Raw genomic sequence first — 12,783 nt, 5'->3', positions numbered from 1 at the left:
TTCCTAAAATAAAGATTTTGTTTATTTCACCAAGCCTTATTGAAAGCAGATGTATAATAATTGTCTTTATGAGGACTGTAAGATGGTATAAGGTTGATTCAGCAGAGAATAAGAAAAACTGTGTAGATGTACATAGCTCTGGCTATTCTGGAAGCTGAGGAAGGAAAATTACTTCAGCCCAGGGGTTTGAGGCTTGTAAGTCATGAGACTGCTGTCCTCTACAGAAATTAAATGCCTCATTTCTTTTGTGAATGTTAGCCAAATGAATTGTTCAAAACTTCGGTAATGGTTTTGGAGTTTTGATAATCAAGTTTGTATCTTTAACGAACCCCATGCATTTTTTTCTTAACTGTCAAAATTGTCTATACCAAGTTAACCAATAAAAATACCTAGGCCATAACCACTGCACAAACGTTTTCAGTAAATCCCGTATGCAGGCAAAGTATTTTCTTTATTGTAAAGTACTGAAGACACTGCCTTCTTAGCTCAGAGCGGGAGTGCATTCTAAAATCGGTGTTTTGGAAAGTGCTTTACTCTAAACCGATTAAAGCCATACCAGAATTGATTAAAAGCCATCTAAGGGAAGGAAATAACTGTGTGGTCTGGGGCTCCAGTTACTATGGATTAATTCATCGAATGTGAATTTTCAAATCTCCATAGCAGAGGCTATAAAAGCCCAACACTAAGCCTCCCAACCTATTTTATCGAGCCAGTGCAGAGCTGAAAAATGGTTCCTTCAAAGGTCCGGTCCCACCTCGGCTGCCACACTTTCATGTCTAGAACTTCTTGTGAGGCGTGAGGCGACAGACTTCTGAGAACCTTACAATCTAAATATACCTTTTCTCAAGTATCTGTATTTGCAGAACCCAGCATCTTAAGAGAACAAAATCATCTCTGTGTCTATGCCTAGACAGATTGTTCTGATGTTGCTGTAGAGGGTAGGCCGACCTTTTGAGAATTTATTCACGGTCTTCAGTGCCTAAGCCCTTTGTGGAAAGGACACTTCTTTGAAGCACTGCATAGGCAGAGAGGCCTGGTGGCCTTGGCAAGCTTGAGTCCCTTCCAAGAAGCAATGTTGCTGTTTGTATGAAACCTGCCACAAGGACACACCCTTTATGTTGCCTTCGGAGCTTCAGACAATTGTGCTAAACAACAGTGAGAGCAGGAGGAGTTGCCTGCCTCTGAGGTAGAAGAAGTGTCTGCAGGAGCTAGCACAAAAAGGTGGAAGAAGTGCCGGACTCCATTTCTACTGTGCCCTCCTGATGTCAAGATGTCCACTTTGCATCCAGATGCCACCAGCTGTTCTAATCCCGGGCAACATGTAGCTTTCCTCTTTCAGGTCTGGTTTCCCAATGGAACCTTTAATGGCCAAATTTGAGAGGATTAAGTATTTGAGGATGGCTTGCCAGCTAGCACTTGTTCTCCTTGTCCTTAATATATTTCTTAGTTCCAGGAAAGGGAGACATTTGTAGTTATTTCAAGGTTTACTGCTGTCGAGCTCAAGTCCAAGTCTTCCTCTTTAGTTAAAAGAGCAAGCAGGGTCTTAAATATCATATATGAACTGCTGTATAACATTGAACTGTTTTTTGCCCATGACTATTACATCGCTTACTATTATTTTTGCTTGCACTTTCAGGGATTACAGACAACCCTGTCAATACTTGAGCTGTCAGTATCTTTCTCCAAGCTGCTAGTGCACTATTCCTTTGATGTGGTGATATTTCATCAGATGTCTTCCAGTGTTGTAGAACAAAAGGATGAGCAGGTATGGGTTTGCTGACTGTGGGCTAAACCCTATCCTTCCGGGGCTGCCTCTCATCTTCATTCCTGTTCTTTCTAGTTCCTCAATCTATGTTGCAAATGCTTTGCAAAAGTGGCCGTGGATGATGAGCTGAAAAACACCATGCTAGAGAGAGCCTGCGATCAGAATAACAGCATCATGGTCGAATGTTTGCTCCTCTTGGGAGCTGATGCCAACCAAGTGAAGGGGGTAACTTCTTTAATCTATCAGGTAAATATTCCAGTCCTTACTTTTGTTTGTCTTCATTATTACTCTCCTCCCTCCTCTTGGACATTGTTCCCTCATTAAATGGTTTATTGAAACATAATAGGTCACACAATTTGCCTGTTTAAAGAATATACTTCAGTCATATATAATTCTGCGACAGGAGGATCACCAGTGAGTTTGAAGTTAGCTAGAGCAATACACTGACATAGGGAGAACCCATCTCTGATTGGAAGTACAAGGCTTGTGTTTGTGTAGAGTTGAACTGGCATTGCCAGAGTCAATGCTAGAACGTGTTCATCACTGCACAGTTAAATCTCATAAGCAGTGGCCCAGTTCCTATTTTGTTCCCCCGGACATCTGTGTACTTCTGTCTTTGGCTCCGGGTAACCACTTGCTTATTTAGTCTTTATGTATTCATCTATTTGGAAAGTTTAAAATCATGATCTCATGGCTATGTATCTGTGACTGGCAATTTCCCATCGCTTTCCGTGTGATGCCAGCCTCCAGCAGCACCTTTCTATTCTCAGTTCTACTCTATCAACTTTGTATTCTAGGGTACGTGACATGGCGTGTTATTTTCTGGTTTTGCTTACCTTATTCTCCTCACTTGTTGGTCTGGAGTTTTATCCATGTTGTGATTCCGCGATGAGGCTATGATAAATGAGACTGAGTAGCCTTCCATTTTGTAAATACATCATCTTCCTCCACTCATGTCATAGTGGGCCCCTGGATGGATTACATATCTTTATTAGAGTGAATATTGCTGAACAATATTTCTTAATTAATATTGCTTAAATCCTTCCCTCTACAGCCAGACCTGAGACAAAAATCAAGATTTACTTCTGTAAGCCCATGAGAGTTTAATGTAAGCTTCCATTATATTTTAGGGTTTAAATTTAAATTCCAAAATATTTTATGTTGTACACTATAATAGAAGTGTATGGTATTCACCTTTGCATTGTCCAGAATGTTGAATTCATAGAATTGTTTTGTGACTCTTACTTCAGAGTCTTAAACAGGGCACCAATAGCTGACCAAGGGACATTTCCCTCTAAGTCTAGCCTGTGAACCAGTGAGCTTACTGGAGTTATTTATAGGAGCATGAGTTACTCAAAGACAGCTGCATTATGGGAAAGCCCACCCCAGCAGGCATAATGACCCATGAAGTCTGTATCCCTGGAGCTCCCAGCCCAACACAAAGGAAGGACCATTAGAGAGTCTCCACATCCTAGATATTGTTCACTGTTGGGGACAACCTTGGGAAGGGAGCTTTTACAACGTGTAGCTTTCTGAGTTTCTGAGATCCCTAGGTCTCCCAAGGCTGGGCAGCTTCTTGAGTCCCATGAGCCTCCTCTCTTCTTCAAGGAGGGTATGTTTTAACATGGCGTCTACGTAACAATTATGAGTGTAGTAGATGTTCACAAAAGCGCAGTAGCCTAGGTTAATAAGAAAGGAGTTTTGTGGACCTGTTTAGAAAGTTCCTTGGGGGCGATTCCATTCTTCATTGTCAGGATACCAGAAATCCAGTTCATCAGCAAATACCAAACACGAATTATTAGCAGTGGCATGATCTCGCAGAAAAAGCAAGGCTTGCAGAAAAAATTGGCATGAGTCAGTGGGAGTGGCCTGAATACTAGGAGAAATTCTTTGGAACGATTCTCTCTATGAAGTGAAGACCACTGAAGACCAGCAAAATGTTGCATGGGGTAGCAATGCAAGAGCATCCTCTCAAAGTTTGTGAAGTTCTGGTTATATTCATTTTAACATCACACACCCTCTCAAGGGTCTGTTTTCAGCAAACCATCAAATGCCCTCTCACAAGACAGCTTCCAGAAAAACATCACATCACACAACTGAGTTGTTAAAGAAACCAGAAATGTCCACTTCAAAGGGTGATGATGTCTCTTCAAGCCATTGACTGGCAGCTGCAAGATTATTATATTTATGCTAGTCTTGTATCTGTGGCAATAATTTCATTTTATCTCCCATGTCTACTATAGGAATAAGTTTTGCCTTATTTCATTTCATTTCAACCTAATTTTGAAGTATGAGGATTGACCATAGCAAGCTCTATTTTTCTGTCTAGCCAAAGAGAAGAAATTCAAGTTTTGTGTCCACTTCCTCTTCCTTTTTGTGAAACTAGGTATGTGAGAAAGAGAGCAGTCCTAAATTGGTGGAACTGTTGCTTAATGGTGGTTGTCGTGAACAAGATGTACGGAAAGCCCTGACCGTAAGCATCCAAAAGGGCGACAGCCAGGTCATCAGCTTGCTCCTCAGGAGACTTGCCCTGGACCTGGCCAACAACAGCATTTGCCTTGGAGGATTTGGCATAGGAAAAATTGATCCTTCTTGGCTTGGTCCTTTATTTCCAGATAAGTCATCCAATTTAAGGAAACAAACAAGTAAGTACCAATAAGAATGTCTTGTCTCCTACTTCAAGTAGACCCAACAGCAGTGTTTTGAACCTAGGACTTTGTTCATGCTACCCAAACGCTATCCCGCTAATGCACTGTACACAAACTCAATCATCATGGTAGATAATTGTATTCTTTTTTTCATTTTACAATCTTTTTGTAGTAGATTATAAGCATGGTGATGTCAGTTAGCTTTTCCCACTCTTGGAATCTTAGTGTCTAGGCTACTATTTTACATATGAAATATGGTCATAGGATATTTATAAATGTGCAAGGGTGAGCATGTAGTAAATGATACAGAAAGCACGTGCTATATAGCAAGAACGTCACACATCAACGGTAATTAAAATTGTTCTTCCTGAGGACCGTTCTTCACTATCTTTTGATGTTTTCCATCCATGTACTTTTGAATTTTTTTTTTTACATCTAATATACACAATGTTTTATTTGTATAGGGAAAGACATACAAATAAAACATTTTACTTATTTACTCTTTCACTTATGATGTATTCTTAGACATCTAGGATACAGATTTTTATGTATGAGAATATACATGAAAACTATTAATAAATGTTATAAAAAGATTAGGGGGAAGAGAGAAATACTCAAAAACACAAAACAAAACAAAACAAAACAAAACAAAACAAAACAAAACAACAAACCATGGGAAAGCTATCCAGTGACTCCTTTGCAGTCACACAGGAGAATCAGACAGCAAATTTAAATGTGGATAAACATGGACCAGAGAGGTTCCGATGGGAATTGTGAGGCCAGGGTGGGCAGTGTAGTAAGAACCTGGTCGAGAAAGGATTACAGACTTCACCTTGTAATGGCATTTTGATTGCTGAAAATTCCATTGGGTTGTGTTAATCACACTTACATCAAAATAGAACGCTGTATTGAATAATAGTTCTACAAATGATGCCCCTCCTCTTCCCTCTGTTCCCCTTCCCTCCTCTCCCTCCTCTCCCTCCTCCCCTCTCTCCTCTTCTTCCATCTTCTCTTTTCCTCCCCCCATCTCTATATCCCCTTCTCTTCAGGGTGTCTCTGTGCAGCCCAGGCTGACATGAAACTCTCTAAGTAAAGTAGGTTGAATTTAAACTTGAAGGCAAACCCACCATTGCCTTCTGAGCTCTGGGATCATAGATGTGAGCTACCTTGCTCACCTTGGTTCTCTGATTTCAGGCAGAATGGGTTTGTGACCTCGGATGTAGATTTAGTATTCCTTTAATTTCATGTGAAGATCTTACAGTGGCAAGTCTTGATGTAAATTTCAAAGTGTTAATGTCACTTGGCTGGAAGATAAAATCGTGATACCATTGGTTGCTTGTCTAAAGGAAAAATTTGAATTCATAACATTGAAATATTTCTCAGGTCTTATTTGATTGACTCACATAGTGTATTTATTATGAAGAAATCTTCTAGGGTTTCTGTAGATCAATGGTGACTGCCAGCACATTTCTTCTTGGTATAAAATGAATACAAAATGTAATGTAAACTTGAGAAGAGCATTGCCTTAGGGTTGAAGTTCATCATAAGCAACTTGGGGAGGAGAGGGTTTATTTTCACTGAAGCCTGCCAGAGGCAAGAGCTAGTTCAGAGGCCATGGAGGAGGCTGTTTACTGGGTTACTCCTCATGCCTTGTTCAGCTTGCTTTTATACAGCACTTAGGACTACCAGCCTAGGGATGGTATAACCCACAGTAGGCTGGGCCCTTCCATATCAACCCCCAATTAAGAAAATGTCCCACAGGATTTTCTATCGCCCAATTTCATCATGGCAGTTTTTCAACTGTGATTCCCTCCGTTAAGGATGACCCTAACTTGTGTCAAGTTGGCATAAAATAAGCCCACACAGGTGTTAAAATTGTATCGCATGATCCACTGAACAAATTTTGTTTGTTACATATTTTAGCATTATCATAAAATTTCATAATCATGTTATTTAATTTTCTTTTTTTCCCTTTTTTTAAATTAGGTATTTTCCTCATTTACATTTGCAATGCTATCCCAAAAGTCCCCCATACCCTCCCCCCACAGCCCCCTACCCACCCACTCCCACTTCTTGGCCCTGGCGTTCCCCTGTATTGGGGCATATAAAGTTTGCAAATCCAAAGGGCCTCTCTTTCCAGTGATGGCCGACTAGGCCATCTTTTGATACATATGCAGCTAGAGTCAAGAGCTCTGGGGTACTGGTTAGTTCATAATGTTGTCTCACCTATAGGGTTGCAGATCCCTTTAGCTCCTTGGGTATTTTCTCTAGCTCCTCCATTGGGGGCCCTGTGATCCATCCAATAGCTGACTGTGAGCATCCACTTATGTGTTTGCTAGGCCCTGGCGTAGTCTCACAAGAGACAGCTATATCAGGGTCCTTTCAGCAAAATCTTGCTAGTGTATGCAATGGTGTCAGTGTTTGGAGGCTGATTATGGGATGGATCCCTGGATATGGCAGTCTCTAGATGGTCCATCCTTTTGTCTCAGCTCCAAACTTTGTCTCTGTAACTCCTTCCATGGGTGTTTTGTTCCCAATTCTAAGAAGGGGTAAAGTGTCCACACTTTGGTCTTCGTTCTTCTTGAGTTTCATATGTTTTGCAAATTGTAACTTATATTTTGGGTATTCTAAGTTTCTGGGCTAATATCCACTTATCAGTGAGTACATATCATTTGAGTTCTTTTATAATTGGGTTACCTCACTCAGGATAATGCCCTCCAGGTCCAACCATTTGCCTAGGAATTTCATAAATTCATTCTTTTTAATAGCTGAGTAGCACTCCATTGTGTAAATGTACCACATTTTTTTTTATCCATTCCTCTGTTGAGGGGCATCTGGGTTCTTTCTTGCTTCTGGCTATTATAAATAAGGCTGCTATGAACATAGTGGAACATTTTTCTTTCTTACTAGTTGGAACATCTTCTGGATATATGCCCAGGAGAGGTATTGCGGGATCCTCCAGTAGTACCATGTCCGATTTTCTGAGAAACCACCAGACTGATTTCCATAGCGGTTGTACAAGCTTGCAATCCCACCAGCAATGGAAGAGTGTTCCTCTTTCTGCACATCCTCGCCAACATATGCTGTCACCTGAATTTTTGATCTTAGCCATTTTGACTGGAGTGAGATGGAATCTCAGGGTTGTTTTGATTTGCATTTCCCTGATGATTAAGGATGTTGAACATTTTTTCAGGTGTTTCTCTGCCATTCGGTATTCCTCAGGCGAGAATTCTTTGTTTAGCTCTGAGCCCCATTTTTTAATGGGGTTATTTGATTTTCTGGAGTCCACCTTCTTGAGTTCTTTATATATATTGGATATTAGTCCTCTATCTGATTTAGGATAGGTAAAGATCCTTTCCCAATCTGTTGGTGGCCTTTTTGTCTTATTGACTGTGTCTTTTGCCTTACAGAAGCTTTGCAGTTTCATGAGGTCCCGTTTGTCAATTCTCGATCTTACAGCACAAGCCATTGCTGTTCTATTCAGGAATTTTCCCCCTGTACCCATATCTTCGAGGCTTTTCCCCACTTTCTCCTCTATAAGTTTCAGTGTCTCTGGTTTTATGTGGAGCTCCTTGATCCACATAGAATTGACCTTAGTACAAGGAGATAGGAATGGATCAATTTGCATTCTTCTATATGATAACCACCAGTTGTGCCAGCACCATTTGTTGAAAATGCTGTCTTTTTTCCACTGGATGGTTTTAGCTCCCTTGTCGAAGATCAAGCGACCATAGGTGTGTGGGTTCATTTCTGGGTCTTCAATTCTATCCCATTGGTCTACTTGTCTGTAGCTATACCAGTACCATGCACTTTTTATCACAATTGCTCTGTAGTACAGCTTTAGGTCAGGCCTGGTGATTCCACCAGAGGTTCTTTTATCCTTGAGAAGAGTTTTTGCTATCCTAGGTTTTTTGTTATTCCAGATGAATTTGCAGATTGCTCTTTCTAATTCGTTGAAGAATTGAGTTGGAATGTTGATGGGGATTGCATTGAATCTGTAGATTGCTTTTGGCAAGATAGCCATTTATTTAATTTTCTATAATCCTGTTGTGAACAGGCCACCTGCTTGTTCTAGGTAAGTTGATTTGTCCTGAGAGAGCTTAATGAGCTTGCAAGTGGCATCACACATGACAGTCCAACTCTGCTCTGAGTAAAGTTAGTTTCATGTCTGAAAATGCCCATAATACCCAAGCCTCATATAGCTGCAGCACAGATACTAAAATTGGAATGTAACAGAGAAGAGTATATGGCAAATATACACTATTATTGTATATAGTAAAGTTATTCTTCAAGGAAAAATTATTTTAAAAGCATCAGGTCTGTATAAGGAGCTTGAGAACGGTTATGTTTATGCTGGATAATTACTGATTTCGTTTGATTTATTTTTAGACACAGGATCTGTCCTAGCAAGGAAAGTGCTCCGGTATCAGATGAGAAACACCCTTCAAGAAGGCGTGGCCTCAGGCAGTGATGGCAACTTCTCTGAAGATGCGCTGGCGAAATTTGGAGAATGGACCTTTATTCCCGACTCTTCTATGGACAGTGTGTTTGGCCAGAGCGATGATCTGGATAGCGAAGGTATCTATTTCAAACGGATCCACTGTGGCTCATAGCTACACACTGGCCTTGAACGCTGTAGCTCAAGAAACTGTGCGCTGCATCCCAGTGTGAACCAAAGGGCTCAGGCATGCATGTACACGCTTATGGCGAGATAACTCTCACACCGGAGTTGCTGTCCATGCGTTGATACCAGTAGACTTTTGTGGCTCTGTCATTTTCTTAACCTTTATAAGTGAATGATGCCAGCCTTTCAGGGTTATAGGTAGAAAAATCAAGAAATTCTAAGGAAAGAGTCTGGACTCCACTTGGAAAGTTATTTCTTCTCTCTCTCTTCTCTCTTCTTCTCTCTTCTCTCTTCTCTCTTCTCTCTTCTCTCTTCTCTCTTCTCTCTTCTCTCTTCTCTCTTCTCTCTTCTCTCTTCTCTCTTCTCTCTTCTCTCTTCTCTCTTCTCTCTTCTCTCTTCTCTCTTCTCTCTTCTCTCTTCTCTCTTCTCTCTTCTCTCTCTCTCTCTCTCTCTCTCTCTCTCTCTCTCTCTCTCTCTCTCTTTCTTTTTTGGTTTTTCAAGACAGGATTTCTCTGTGTAGCCTTGGCTGTCCTGGAACTCACTCTGTAGACCAGGCTGGCCTCAAACTCTGAAATCCTCCTGTCTCGGCCTCCCAAGTGCTGGGATTAAAGGTGTGCGCCACCATGCCCAGCTGGAAAGTTATTTCTTAACTTTATTATGGTTTAAACAATTTTACTAGTTTATTAACTCACTCAATTTTATTATGGTTTAAGCAATGTTACTATTTTAATAACTCACTCGACATAACTTTTGAAATTGATAAGGTAAGATATCTGATGGTAGAAGATACCATTTAATACAATTCAATTTGTTTAAAATTGAGTTAAGGGACTTGTTAAATTTTGCTTGTGTGTGTGTGTGTGTGTGTGTGTGTGTGTGTGTGTGTGTGTGTGTATACAAAGTGACAGGCTTCACCATGACATTTTAATACATCTGTATCTCTGTCCTTTGCTCCTGCTTTGTCTAGTCCACTTACTTCCATACCTCCCTTCCTACTTAGTTTATTTATTCACTGATTTATACAGTTTATGTGACACAGTGCATGTATGGAGGTCAGAGGAACATCTGTGTGAGTACTCAGTTCTTTCCTCTCTCCATGTAGTTTCTGGACTTTGAACTCAGGTCATCAGGCTTGGTAGCAGGCCTCTTCACTTAGCCATTTTCTCAACTCTTTTATTTAAAAATTTAATAAAATAATTTATACTATAAAATGAGTTAAACTTAATATTGAACCAGTGGGTTTATAACAAGATTTATATGATACATTGTGAAATTGATATTGGTTAAATTGATATTGGTTAAATTGATATTGGTGAAATTGATATTGGTTAAATTGATATTGGTGAAATTGATATTGGTTAAATTGATATTGGTGAAATTGATATTGGTTAAATTGATATTGGTTAAATTGATATTGGTTAAATTGATATTGGTTAAATTGATATTGGTTAAATTGATATTGGTTAAATTTATAATTTACTTCAAGCACCTAGAATTAATCCTATCTTTCCAAGCTAAAAAGTAGGAGAATTGAAAATCTTATGTTTTTTTCACAAATAGTTCCTCAATATTTATCTTTGAAAATCATGACTTTTTGTTCAATTTGAAGTTTGAAAACTCATAATTTCTGTCACCTTCATCTCTTACTCTTAAAAGAATTATTACTAATTGTAAGTACAGCTCAATGATACATACATGCTTGCCTATGCTAATCATAAGTCTCGGTCAATGATATGGGCTTGCCTAGAACACATGAATCATGAGGTCTTGGGACCAGCCCCCAATACTGCTAAAAACCAAAAATAAATGATTTTGAAAATGAATCCCACTTAACTCCAAAGTATGAAATCCTAATGAATTATATTCAAGGTTGTTGAGTGTCTAATAATTTAAGGTATATTTTCAATATTTAAAGCCAACCTTAAAAATCTCTGAGATGGTGTAAAGACGGAAAAACTGTCGGCCATACTCTTCGGCTTCCTTTCTTTGCTCTCTGTGCTATGTTTACTGTATAATATGTGTGACTATTGAGTTTCTTGGCTTATTCCTTCTGAACCCTAAATGACTGTGAGGCACGAATCTGCTTATCATTAGTCAGCACTCAATGCTGACTCTACCACAGGTATACAATCAACATACCTGAAGGAAGAAAACACTCATTGTGTTTTAGCTGAAATGCCAACATAGTTTACCATTTTTACTCTCATGTTCAAAGGGAAATATGAAGCTCCTTGTGTGTGTGCACATGTGTGTATGTTGTATGCATGGGGTGTGTTTCCATGGAGGTATTGGATATACATTAGATATAGACAAGGCGATATTTCTTGGGAGCAGGATATTTCACTGAGCTTGGAACTTAGTTTTTCCACTAGGCTGGAAGTCAATGAGTCCCATCAAGTCCTCTTGTGTCTACCCCCTGCCCCTCAGTGCTGGGGTTACACGTGTGCTCAGGACCACATGACTTGTGGCTACAGTTTTCAAACTCTGGTCCCCGTGTCTGTGTGAAAAGCGCTCTTTACCACTGCGCCTTCGCAGTTTCTATTGATGAAAATATTTAGACTTCTGTGACTGAAGGTGCTCAGATCTTCTTCCTCACGTCGCTGTTACTCTTCAATTTCAAAACAGGCAGCGAGAGCTCCTTTCTCGTGAAGAGGAAGTCCAACTCAATTAGTGTAGGAGAAGTTTACAGAGATCTAGCTCTGCAGCGCTGCTCACCAAATGCTCAGAGGCATTCCAATTCGCTGGTAAGTTGCATGGTGTGCATGGTGTCTACGTTAAATGTTTGGTCCTGACAGTCCCTTGATGACTGAACTCCTGCAAAGCTAGGTGTGATTGGCAGGGAGTTACCTGATACACAAATGAATACACATGAAGACATATAACTTATAATTTATCTTAGATTCACACACACACACAAGTATTTTTTTTTAAATGGAAAGGCTTACACATTTCCGCGAGATGCTTGATACTGAGAGCTGCACTATTTTTAGGTTTACTTTGAAAGATTAATGCCGACGTGTGCTTGAAGTTTGATCATAATGCATATTAAACACTTAAAAATGCTTTTTTGTTATGGAAGACGCCCCTAATTCAACTTTATTATATACATTTAAGGCATATAATATGAAGTGATTATTACAATAAAGTAAATTGACACATCTACCTCATAATTTACTGTCCCACTGGCACTGTCTAAAGCACCATAGATTCCCTTTATCTGACAAAGCCTTTTGTTTGTAATCTTCTTAAGAATTTGTAAATGTAGGTGTGTTCAGATGTAATCTTTCTGACCTATGCTTGTGAGGATTTTATTTTGGTTTTTGGAGATGATACTACATGCTATATGCTTTCAAAGCTGCTCCCCCTGAGCATACAAATTGTTAAGGAGCATAGCCATGCTCCCCTGCCATACAACAGAGAAGTCTTTCTCCAGTTTCTCTCAATTTGTACCGTTGGCTCAGCTTGCCTTTCTTTGCCAGTCTCCCTAATTTCCCCATGTTCTGGCAGCCTCTGTTTTCCCCTTTATTTAATTTCCTTATTTATTTTCTTTTTTGACAGTTGTACACATAAATATAATGAATGTTAGTAATTTTCACTCTCTACTTCTGTCTCTCAACTCCCTCTCTCTCGCCTGCTAAAACTCTTAAATCCCTAAGAACCCCCCTCCTACTTTCATGTCATGTGACTCTGTGTGTGTGTGTGTGCGCGCGCACGCGCGCGTGTGTGTGTGTGTGTGTGTGTGTGTG

The 12,783-nt window shown here is 39.8% G+C and overlaps 1 protein-coding gene across 1 annotated transcript in view; it reads left to right on the top strand.

Annotated features, from left to right (window-relative positions):
• The window catches only part of Lrrk2 (leucine rich repeat kinase 2), a 142,325-nt gene that overhangs the window by 49,395 nt on the left and 80,147 nt on the right, over positions 1-12,783 (top strand). The window contains exons 17-21 of the mRNA XM_021183253.3: positions 1,637-1,765; positions 1,841-2,011; positions 4,152-4,410; positions 8,803-8,991; positions 11,663-11,781. Of these exons, the coding sequence (XP_021038912.1) occupies positions 1,637-1,765; positions 1,841-2,011; positions 4,152-4,410; positions 8,803-8,991; positions 11,663-11,781 (867 nt within the window). The remainder of the gene's footprint in view (positions 1-1,636; positions 1,766-1,840; positions 2,012-4,151; positions 4,411-8,802; positions 8,992-11,662; positions 11,782-12,783) is intronic.

This window comes from Mus caroli, unplaced genomic scaffold (assembly GCF_978045245.1).
Source record: "Mus caroli unplaced genomic scaffold, Mus_caroli_1 scaffold_16, whole genome shotgun sequence".
NCBI classification, from domain to species: domain Eukaryota; kingdom Metazoa; phylum Chordata; class Mammalia; order Rodentia; family Muridae; genus Mus; species Mus caroli.
The sequence above is the reverse complement of the archived record's forward strand: the minus strand, read 5'-3'. Positions and strand labels throughout refer to the sequence as shown.